The sequence below is a fragment of the Phoenix dactylifera genome, chromosome 3 (assembly GCF_051530095.1).
Source record: "Phoenix dactylifera cultivar Ajwa chromosome 3, Ajwa_hap1_PhDact_Kaust_v1.1, whole genome shotgun sequence".
Classification (NCBI taxonomy): domain Eukaryota; kingdom Viridiplantae; phylum Streptophyta; class Magnoliopsida; order Arecales; family Arecaceae; genus Phoenix; species Phoenix dactylifera.
In genome coordinates, this window is record NC_143192.1 from 39,799,822 (window position 1) to 39,812,209 (window position 12,388).

Sequence of the window (12,388 nt, forward strand, 5' to 3'; positions counted from 1 at the left end):
GTGGGGGACTCCCTGTAAACGCGTCCCTCTCCCTCGTTCTCGAGCCCTGTGCGCCCCCCCGGGAGTTGACCCTTTCTCCGCTCCTTTAGTCCTCTACCCCCCAGAAATCAACCATGGCAGAGAGAGAGAGAGAGAGAGTGGAGCAGAATCCACGGAAAAAAAGAGATTAGAGAGCCAAAGGATTAGGGCACCATGGGCACAAATGCCGAAGCTAACAAACTCGTCCGCAGGGAAGGCATGTGCCGATCGAGTATTTATTTCCTAAACGTGCGAGCTTCTAAGGATAAAAGAGGCGTTGAGCGCGTCCTCATGTTTAACCCCACATGTGAAGCCAACCTCTCGAAGGCCTCGCCTCTAATACGCGAACGTATCCGCGTGGACAAACTCCCAAGGGGCATGGCATCATATGACTCTTTAATTTTGCTCCTCATCCTCTTCTTCTTTCCTAAATCACGATGGAAGCACAGCTTGGTACGTAGAGCTATCTAGGGACAATTATTTGAATAACAGCGTGGTGAAGATACAAACATGAAGCTTCCTTCTGTCGATTTGATTTGTTCGATGCATGATAAAAGAGAGAGAGAGAGAGAGAGAGAGAGAGAGAGAGAGAGAGAGAGAGAGAGAGAGAGAGAGAGAGAGAGAGAGAGAGAATCTAGGTGCAGGGTTGTAAAGAAGTCAATAAGCCATGCTATGTATAACAATTGATCTAATTAAGCTCCTTTAACCTTGGGATGAGTTTACCTGACCTTAATTCACCAAGTTCTTAAGTCATTCTCCTGTCATATTCATAAAAAGCATGTTTAAAAGGGTTGCCAATTAATTACTTTCGAATGTTAGTTGTGGTAAGTAAACGCTGTAACCATTGTATTAAGATTTAGTTGTTAAGATGATATATATAATTTAGTTGGAGGCAAGTGGCAAAAAAATAAAGCTATTCGGGGGAAAAAAAAATCGTTTGAGGGTTTGTGCTAGCTAGAGCGGATCGATCGAGCATCCTCTTTAACGGAAGTAGTGCTTGCATGCAACAAGCTAGCTACAAAAATGCAAGATCGATGGTCCTCTCCTCCTTAAATGCCCCCCTATTCATCATTTCCAGGTCATCTGGTTCGACAGGCAAGGGCTTCAGCACACCTTCAAATGATGGATGGAGCATATATACGGAGCACGAATCATGAAGTTGATCGGCCATCCCCAAGCCAACTTGGTTCCAGCGTGCAGATGAGGCCCATGCACATATGCCAAATCTACTTCATTTGGAGCCTAGCAGCCTGGCGTGCTCAAGTTGGCGTTTTCCCCGCTTTTCCCTGACGGTGCCAAGTTTTCAAGATCAAGCGTTCATTTCATTACATCTCTCTCCACATCTACATGCATGGATGTATGCGCAGTGCAGCAGAAGCAGCAGCAGCAGCACTCTCGTCAAGGGCTACGGGGAGGAGGCTCAGTGCTGGTCCCTTCCAAGAACATGCATGCAAACGCACCTCTGCACACCGAGGGACAGGTATTATGCCAGACTTCCCACACTGGCGTACTTCACTGCCTCGCGTTTTGATTCGTCTCCATCTAACCAGGTACTGTTGGGAGAACAATAATAACTCCACCACGGCGGAATGCTCCCGAACGGAACAAAAGTTTTGGGGGACTCACGGTTGTTGCTACTCTCCTTGCCTCCATTCCAAATTTCCAATCATGGACGCCAACCATGGGGCGCGAATATAATAATATCCATCTCTATATACCAAAGAGAGAGAGCCTCAACAGTACGTACGTAGAAGGGATGGACCGATCGATGCATAGCTACTCATTCTCTCTCTCTCTCTCTCATCTCCTAGAGCTGGGCCACCACCATCTCACATCACATGGTGCTGCTCGACGATTCCCTCGGCCTCCCCCTTTACCTCTTTCGAGCTTTGTCTCCCTTTAATAAGAATATAAGTCTTAAAATATTCATCGCCAACTGTTCCTCCGCCAAGCTCCCATTATTTCTTTCTCACATACCTCCCTTGGGCTTTTAGCGGTAACTGGAAAAAAGCGCTGCAGTGTCTCTCTAGCTTCCTGTGCGGGTGGCACCCCACACTTGATTCTCCCCACCGCCTCTCCCTCACCCTCTCCATCGATCTCTGTTTATGTTCTGTGAGTTATCGAACCATTCTCCAAAGTTTGTACGTATATGTACAAATAGGAGGATGACTTTGTTGTTTCTTGAAGCACCGCACAAACCGCCGGTACCATGTTCTGAAGCTGGAGCCTGGAGGCTTCCACATCTTTGATGACGATCTGTTAGGACACACAGAGAGAGTTATGAAAGTGGAGCTGGCTTTCCAGAGGCCTTTGCAAAAGGTCAGGAGCATGTGACCTTCTTCCCCAAACCTGTCGATGCTTTGGAATGATTTGGGACCAACAGCATGAACCCCACCCTCTCGAACCCTAAGCATCCCCTAGGTAAACACCTATTCCATCGCGCTCCAGCGCACCTTCCTACCTACCCATTTTCAATTCAACCTAATTAATTTGATCCAACTGCGAGGAGGGAACGGCGACGATAACAAGACTAGGTTCTTAGGTGTTACCTCACCTCTAACATCTTGTCATGGAGTTGAAAACTAGGGGCTCTCGCAAATGGCCACCATCCTCATCGCCATCTTTCGCTCTCTCTTTTCGCCGCTTTCTTTTGCTCCTCCGGCGACGTATCTTGTATTACTTGTTCCAACTTCCGCTGCTTTAAGAGCTGAGTACTGCTGGTCCACAAAATCTAGGGATCCACTTCGTTCTGGCTACTTCTATTGGTTGCTGGTCTGCCCCTCCTAAATATGAGACGGTTATATTCGTTGCCTAGCTCTCTTTCATCTTGTCAGCAGCAGCAGCAGCAGAAGCACCAAATATTTAATTAAATACGTGTATGGATGGGGATACCAACAAGGCAAACAGTGACGTGGGCATATACTTTTACATTAAATATATCTGAAGCAAGCGATCACAGCTACAGTTGTGGTATTAGAAGCGGTAAGCGGGATGTATATAAGTTTCAATCCAAATATCCAATTAAGAAGCAAGCAAACTAGCTTGAGTGGAGAAACAACAAATCTTGCAGCAGAAGTCCACACGATAATATATACGTTGCTACCAGGCAGGCAAACTTAGTGATTCCCAGGCTGATTTGCAACTCTGCTTGCCATTTTCCGGACAGATAGGCCCCACATTCCTTCGAACAAAGCCAGCTGGGGTTCACGTAATGCAGAATACCTGGAATAACTTGTTGACGATTATAGCTGAGGGTAATTAACCACGATGATTGTTGCTAAAGCTACGAACACTTGGATTTAAAGTTGATGCTGACCGCCCGTGAACAAAACCGAAAGAAAAGATCGATGCGGCAACTGCAAGGAACATATTGTTCGTGCGAGCTGGAAAAAAGAAAAGGCTATGCGTATTGAGGCAGCTCTTCTGAAGTTATTACCCACGCAAAAATTTACATTGGAAGTTCATTTCATGATATTTGTTGCACTAATCGATCATGGAATTAGTTGCGCACAAGTGGAGGTCCGATGTGCGAGAAATGCATCAGATAATTAAGAAGCAAACATGTAGAGAGATAGTATTGAAGATTTAGGTAGAGGACAAGAGGGAAAGAAGATTGATGCGAGGCATAGGTACCACAAGATTTCCTATAAATTCTAGCTTTTCTCTGGAAATGGTTTCATTGTACCAGTCTAAATAGTAAGAATGTACTTCATGGCCTTCTACCCTGATGCCCAAACTTCCAAGGACATACACAATGCATACATACATGAAGTACACCGTATGCACTTCATGACCTTCTCCAAAACATGTATACATAATGTTTCCCTTAGTTATTGCTCAACTCTAGCTACACGTGTGGACTTGAATGCTGCTCGTAAGTTTGGGTTTTTTAATGCACTGTGCAGCTGATGTTGTTTGGGATAATCAAGCAGTACGCCAACACGTACACAATTTGATGCTCTAGCTCTACTCCTCGCGCGAACTTTAGTTCTTTGAATAATAGCATAAATGTGAAATAAAACTTTAGGCTGCGTTAGAAAGTAAAAGCACCGTTTTTAATTAAGTTGTGTCTTTTTATAATTAAGCACAGCCATTCCTTCTGATAGATGCTCCTAGTGTGTCGTAACGTCAAGTCACACTTCGTTTACCCTCCTAGAAAAAACCTTTTCATTTTTTTTTTACAATTTTTCGGAGTTTTTTTTTTTTTAAAAAAAAAGACTTTCAAGCTTGTGATTCTGGCACTTTCCTGGCACATTTTTCTTTTAATTTTCCTACTATATATTGAGATGGAAACTTGTTGGGAATGATCAACCTTTTATTCCATTGATTGCGCCATCTCACATTTTAGCTTGCTATATATGAAGTAAAATTTCTTCTTAGCAACGGAATGGGGTATTAGTCGGCAACACAAAATGTTAAATATTCCACGTCGTAGGAGAGCATTCGTTGTGGTTTCTAAGAGTTGTAGCTGCACGTGTTCCCGAAGCATTTTCTGTTTCGTTTTTTGTTAGCTACATTCTGGAAATTTATTTGTCGTCAACTTGATCAAAGTTTTGAATAAGGTAATCTCGAACTAGGTGGTGGGCAACTGCCGCGGCCTTCTACTCAAAAAGAAAGGTATATATATATATATATATATATATATATATAAGCAATCTTGAACTATACCAGTAACACTCAGTATGGGTTTAATTCGTTATATAAATTTTATATAGACCAACAAGAAATCTATTTGCGACATTTACATGTAATGGTTGATAGATGTGCCTTTTCATTTCTTCAGATTTCTAAAAATTTTGTGATTCATGCATAAGGCTTCTTAGAAAAGAAATGTGGAACCCAAGATGAAGCCACTTCGATGACAAATCAAGGGAGTATTCTTAGAAAAAAATTCGGAGAGGCAACATAAAAATGTTGAAATTTTTTTTGTCCATCCATTAGAGATTGGATGTCAATTCTTGACAACAAAAAAAAAGTGGACAGAATCTCCTCGACTTATGAATGCCATTCTCAGATAGTAGCTGCTAAGGGGAAAAAAAAATGCAAAGATTTGGACTTTATGAGAACAAAACTGGGTCATTACTGGCCATGGCCAAAGACTTGAAGAATAAAAAAGATTTAGTTGGGCAAGTTTTACGGAAAAAGAAGGCTCAAGTTTTTGCAAAGAAATAGAAGTTGAGGAGCAAGGGAGAACAGAAAAACATAGGGATAAGGGCAAAGATGTGTTCAAGGCGAGGGAAGAGAAGAACCATCTAGCATTCAAGAAAGAATTCAACTCAAACCTATGAAAGTATATCAAAGAAATCCACTAATGAACCTAATTATGATGAAACCCTGAGTTCATATTTTTAAGCAAGAATTTTGTCCTGCTTCCAATGCTGGAACTGTAGCTTACAATGTACGTAGAAAGGCACATATAATATGAAGGAGAGACGGTGAAAAGGAATTAAAAGAGAAAAAACAATAATAAATGGAATATGCTGCACATTAGAATTTATGTTATGACCTTGGATTTGGCATTTGATAATTGGGCATCTAAAATTTAAGCCTTAAAATTTTCATCCGACGTAGCAAGTGTTGCTATTCATTTTATCGTCTGAATTGAGTACGGAGCATTTTCTTACAGTACCTGATCGATGAATCTTTAGCGACGTTGAAACTTATCCATTTAGGCAAGCAGAGCATACCTAAATGTTGCTTAGGCAAGCTAACTTAAAGAAATAATAACTTCTTGATTATTAACTTGATAACGGAAGGATTGGGTATCCTTTTCTTATTGCTTGCTTATAAATCAATTTATAATTAGTATTATAGAGGATCTATACATTAGGTCACTTGCTTCCTGCATCCCACCTCAGGAGAACATAAAAATGAACATTGTTTAAAGTTGTTGGTGTCTTGTGTCTCCTTTCCGTGGGTTCAAGATCTAGCATTCTCTCCCTATAAAGCAGCAAAGGCATTTGCGGGACCAAAAAGTTTCCAATATACGGGTTACCGGAAGGAACCGACCAAGGCCCGTGGAGAAAGAAGTGAAACAGCTTGGGGAAAGAGAGACCTATGCAGAAGACTATCAGTAGCTAAGAATCTATACAATACCTTTTCAATCTATGCCTTGTATTATAGTAACTAACCGGAACTTCACCCAAAAAGTTTAGCCAAAAAATATTAGCTAAAATTTCTTAAATATGCAAGATCTATCTAGTGCATAACTAATATAGAACTAAACATATATGTCCACGTGCTCCTCTCATTTAAACCCTAACAACCTTAAGATGCTAAAAATCCAAATCTATTCAAATTCAATCACAAACACCATAATTAAATCGTGGTCAATCCAAATGAACTTAAGCTATAGCATTTCTTGATCCATATGGATTGTGAATAAAATCCACTCTAATACCATTTATAACAATCAAGATCTCACTTAAAAAACGAGCTAGCCAAAATGCATTAATCACCCAAGATCTACTCATAACCGATGTGGAACCAAACATATACCCACATGAATCCTCATAATTATGCCCCAAATACAAGCCTTTATGCATTTAACTCATTTTGCCAACCTAACATTTCACCCGCAAAGAAGTCACAAGCAGACACCAGCTTGAGTTGGAGCAAATCCAGCTTCTGTCATGATCCAACAATAGCTTGGGACCGTGAGATGTTTATCTTGGCGTCCACTGCTCGAGCTTTGGACTTGTATATGATTTTCCACTAAATGACTATATCAGAAGCTGAAAGGTCACTTTTAAAAAGCTTTCCACTGCTAATTTTAAGATTCCCTGCTCATCATTCGATGTTGACTTGTGAATGGCTCAAGACTAATTGTGCTCGAGACCAACTGAAATAAAAGACAACCAAGCTCCTGTCTCCCACCACTTTTTTAACCCAAGAGTGCTAGAAAATGACCCAGATGGTCCACACCTGATCTTTCCCGAATCTTCACTCACCACCAAGTTGCAGTAGCGGTCTCCCACTAAATAAATAATCAAGTAGCTTTCAGGTACAAATGCTGTGATTGCTACTATTTTTATAAAAAAAAATTAAAACATACCGTCATAAGAATTACATTCGCAACATCATCGACAATGCCATACGGGATGGATGCATGAGATCGTGATAAGAAGTAACCCCATGGATACCTGATCCGAGTCGCTCAAAAAAGTAAAGGCAAAAAGTTGAGCTCTATTAAACAGACAGTTTTGTAAATTTTCCCAGTAACCAAATAATCTGACAAGGATTAAATAACCGCCTGATAGTTTTGGTTCACTACATCTAACAGATATCCGTGCCTTTGTTGCTCCTGCCTTATAACCTCCTGTTGTTTTTCCAGCCAGGGGAGAAAAGTAATGAAAACCTTCACTGCGAGGAACCAATATGCCTGCGATCAGTTGGAAGTCCTTGGTTTGCCCTTGTTAATGGAGTTCAGGTGCTGGGAAACAAATAGGACTGCCATGATAACTATCAGGCAACCAACAAGGGTGCTAAAAAACAGGGCTCCAGGCTGTCTAGACTGTACGAAACCAAAAACCCCACCAGAAGTTACGAGAATAACATCAGTTAGACCATCACCAGAGAAGTCCTCTAGCACCAGGGCATGAGTAGGAGACCCAGGCAAATCAATTGAAGTTAGCACGCTACCTCCTGGAGATATCACTACAGCCTCTTGATCACCAGCTGCAATTATAACCTCTTTATTATCATGTGCTCGCAGAGGGAAAGCCTTCAGAGTAGGCACCACCACATTTTCCATCATTCCAGATGGAGATGGAAGGTTGGACCAAGTTGCACCAGTTGAGAGTTGCCATCTCCAGATGACATCATGACCATGCAGGCCTGGAGAGTACGAGGTAACCTACAAGTTACAGAAAAGAAGCAAACAGTGAGCCACCAAATGCACAAGGTAATTGCAGCCGTTTTATGAGTTGTCGGCCAGACAAGCTACAACCAAAAAATGTGATAAAAATTTGTCATACTAATTGGTTGGCGCCTAGTTATGTTTTAGCTCTAAACTACATGAAAATTCCAATAATGAAAATCAGACTAGATATAAACCTCTCCTCGGTTTGTCAAAAAGATGACATCACCATGGCTTCCTTTCCGATGCTTATGCCCATCATCTCTGCGTATCAGTATAGGGGTTGCCACCTCCAAGCTACCTGTATCAGCAGTCCTTCCAAAGCTTCTTGCAAAGTCTCCATGCTGGAATATATTAAAATGGTAATGACAGATAGATGCATTGAAGAGTTGCTCTCGTATTGGTACACCTGATGTAGCAACTGCCCAACAAGGTTTCAGCACTTCCATGGAACCACTTACAACAGTCTGTTCAGCTCCATTTCCCCCGACAACCTATAATCAGGATGAGGACACAATTACTATCATATTCCTTCAAAACCTACTTAATAAATCAAAGTGCAAGTTCCAGAAGTAGATAACAAAACCAACAATCGCACATCTTTTCATTAGAGGAATACATAACCATAACCATCAGGACTTGTCCTGACTATTAGGGGTTGAATTTGTAAATCCTCATTTGCTAAGAATTCCTATGCACCCCTTCCATGTGAGGAAAGATTTCTAAGATTACATTGAAGGAAAAAAAAAAAAGATAAGTTAGAAGGTTGGGAGCAACATAATGAGTTCCATTTGTTCTACATAAATGAATTCTTCATTTTTTCATTAAAGTGCATATTGTTTGTCTATAATGCCTGCATATGTGGTGGCATGCACACCTCATCCAAGTATCATATGTCTAAATATTTGGCAGCAAATTAGAAAAGATAAACACACATCCAATCCCAACACTTGCTCCCCAAACACCAAAGTCTCAAAGCATAGAATCTTGGTTCCAAGATCACTGCCAAAGATTTAAAGTGACAATCCAGTCATCTGTGAGAAACGCCACAATTGGTGTGATTTACCCAAGAGGATCACTAATGCACTATCATTAGCACCGTCTTGCCTACACTAGCCAAATTGTGCTTAGTTGACTGCAAAAGCTTGCCATAAAACTAATCAGAAATAGATCACCATTTTTCTTTTTTTCTTTTTTTTTTGGGGGGGGGGGGGGGGGGGGGGGGGTGGGGGGAGTTCCAAATTTTGTCAAGTGAGGCACCTCAAATCCAGCATAATATCACAAAATCTCTCAAAAAACTGCAGCCACAACATAGCACTTTAGCATGCAAATGGAGTGACAATTTCAGGACTTTGCGAGTTTGCTCCATCGATAATTATGTCACAAAAACAAAGCCTTCTCAGATCAGTTTCAACCCTCCACCTTCGCAAATGGTGCCACTCCAATTGGATATGCTTTCAAGTAGATACTTTGATTTGTTTTGAACTGTTATTCCATTTCTTTTGCTTTTACACCAACTTGACTATTTCTTATTTGCACTGATATTCATCTTTCTACCACAAATGACAAATGCTCCAAATGCATAGATCTTTTTTTTTTCTGTATTTATGTGTGTGTTTGGTTGGGAGCTTGGGCTTCAACTATCCTTGACTCTTACACAAACAGGGTGACTAATGGGCAGGCAGGTGGGATCAAGAGTCCAGCAAGCAACAAGGAGGCTCCAATTGGACCAACTATTATCAGCTAATGCATGCACGTACGTACACATGATGTATGTATATTAATGCAAAATCCGGACTGTGACTCACTTCAGTCTGCAATTCAACTTCGGAGACATTTGATTATCAAATGGCATAATTTCAGATGAGATGGAACTACTCAAAATGACCCATTTCAGCTCCTAATACATGCAGGCCCCTACCTAACCACCTGCATTTGAGTTTCAGCAAAATCCTTCTAAACTACTCACAAGACTCTCTCCTGTCTCTCTCTCTCTCTCTGTGTGATACCCCAGCTTGATTATAGCCCAAGCCCAAGTCTTCATCAGGCCCACTTGCAAAGGCAGTGCCTTTGCTGTACTAAACGAAAACAAGGGAAGAGCCCCCTGTTTTGCATGGGACCGCAGCCCTATTCCTGTTGCGCTCTCTCCCTCTCTCCCTCGTAGCCCTCACCACTACCACTCTCTCTCGCGCGCACACGGATTCCCTCACAAGCCTTCAACCCGCCGCACTCTCTCTCCCTTGTTTGGCACAGCGTATGCCTCCTGCTTGCCTCCCTCCTTCCTCCGTGCCTCAGCCCTCTCTTCATCCATTTTCTTCTCTCTTAACAGAAACCGGTAGCCACTGCCTCCTTCACCTCTCACCCCCACTCCATCAGTGTTCTATCTCCTCCCTCCTTGTCCGACCATACTTCTCGCTCAGCCAAATGCCCATCCGCTGGCTGTGCTTGACCCTAGGGAGGACGGCACAAGGACGCTGCAGTTCCACCACCAGAGACTCTCCTCGGTCTCTTTTTCCCCCTTCACGATGACCGACGGCCATGCCACAAGCAACAGCCAAGGGCCAACTGCTGGTCACCGTCTCTTCCCTGCTCTCTCTCTCTCCCCCCCTCTTCTCTCCCTCTCCTTTCTTCTTTGATCATTCTAATTCTCTTTTCTGTTTTTAGAGGCTGTGATGAGTTGCGCTTGTATCTCATGCTTCAGATGCTGAAATTCTGTGCTGCAGCTGGACAATCCCGTTCCAAAATATTATAACGATATAATCATCATTATTTAAGACATACTCTCTCTCTTCCACCCCTCCAACTCTCTTCTATTCTTTCTCTTTGCCTCTATTAATCTCTCCTCTCTTTAAGCCAGCCTTAGAGGGGTTTCCACGGTGCCACCTCCCGCTTCTGCCTTGTGACAGGAAATAAGGTAAGATTAGTGATATGTTCCCTTGTTATGAGGAAAGTTAGTTTAGAAATTAGGACTTTTGAAATTTTAGAGAATTTTAGAAATCATTTTAAAATATTAGTATGCCACTGATTCGATACATGTATGTGGTTTTTAGATTATTAGGTCCCGAGGAACCCTAGTGAGGTGATTAGATTTTCTGATTGTTGACATGTGCGAGGTAATTGACCTAACACTTCACAGTATATTTTCAAAAAAATTGGAAATTATAGTTTATATTGTTTGAAAAAATAGTTTTTATGATTTCTGCTTCTGTTTGATTAAATGGTCAAGCATGTTACATTTATCTTTGAAAGTGATATAAGAATATAATATGTATTTTGATATTCTTGAAAATGAGTTATTTTGAATGCATGATTTGTTTTAGAATATTTGACTAGGTAACTTATGAAAATGCTTTTGTACTTATATTCAACATCGCTATGTTGGCCTTGTCAATTTGTAATCTGCGAAACTAGTTTCGACACTGCACCACTGATGATTAGAATAGTGGTATTGGTGCGCCATTATCTGCTATTTGTTATCCATTATCTGACCCATGCCACTAGGTTCTAGTATCAATTTGTGAAAAGTATACTTTTGAAAAAAAGTATTGTTCTCTAATATTTGATAAGAATGAAATTTTGCTCAGTCAACAAAATAATATTGTAATTGATTTGTTATCTGTTGACATGCTCTAACCTACTCTTAAGTGTCACTTACTGGGCTAGTGTAGCTCATTATTCTTCTTTTTCTCTGTTTTTCAGATTCTAATCTATAATCGGCTGTGTGACTTAGGAGAGCACGCTAGATTAGCATTTAGTGGATCTAAATTCTTGAGGATTAAGGTTATCTTGTTATTGATTTAAAATTATTAATGAAATGAGTAGATTTATTATTCAGGTAGCCTTGCACGTCTATGGTACGCCTCGCAGGCATGCAGTATATGTTGCGCCCTTGGTTCGAGGCGTGACACTCTTTCACTCCACCTATTTGTTTATCCAATGTCCTCTCTTGAAAGATCCAATATATTAAATTGTCAGTAGAAAACCCAGACACCTCATTCTCCTCCTTACATTAATGCAGCTTGGGGAAGAAAGGTGAAAGAGATCATTAAGAAAAGTTTTTTAAAATGCAATATAAATATTTGCTCCCTCTTTGTAGTTTATCACTAGTTGTCAAGTCTTTGAATAGGCTGCTAGCACTAATTAAATTTTGATAAAGGTGTTAGATTGGAGAGATACATGTAGTTACCTCAAGAAAGGGTGTCATTGCAGGTTAGCATTTTTCCTTCTCCGTTAGGGCAAAAAGAAAGAAGATGATGGATAAGCTTGGGACCCGTCCATTCAAAACATAATCAACAAAAGTCAGGACCATTTCAATACATGTGGGGAGCCTAGATCAAGTGCAGCTAAGTCAACCCCACCTAGCCCATACAAAAAGTTAGATTAGCTCAAACAATTCTAAGATGATCCAACTTGATCTACCTTGGGCCCAACAAGGGGTAGAAATCGAGCGGTTCATCAGGTTGGTGGGTAGGCCATGCCCAACCCAACAACCTAAGACATCTGCCCGGAACC

General features: G+C 41.2%; 1 protein-coding gene across 3 annotated transcripts in view; it reads right to left on the reverse strand.

Moving 5' to 3' along the window:
* Positions 1-7,015: 7,015 nt before the first annotated feature.
* LOC103722191 (uncharacterized) overlaps positions 7,016-12,388 on the reverse strand; it is a 32,600-nt gene continuing 27,227 nt past the window's right edge. For all 3 annotated transcript variants that reach the window (XM_039123263.3, XM_088718361.2, XM_088718362.2), the window contains 2 exons: positions 8,074-8,370; positions 7,016-7,873 (listed from right to left, as the gene is read on the reverse strand). In XM_039123263.3, coding sequence (XP_038979191.2) covers positions 7,406-7,873; positions 8,074-8,370 — 765 coding nt within the window. In that variant the 3' untranslated portion in view covers positions 7,016-7,405. The remainder of the gene's footprint in view (positions 7,874-8,073; positions 8,371-12,388) is intronic.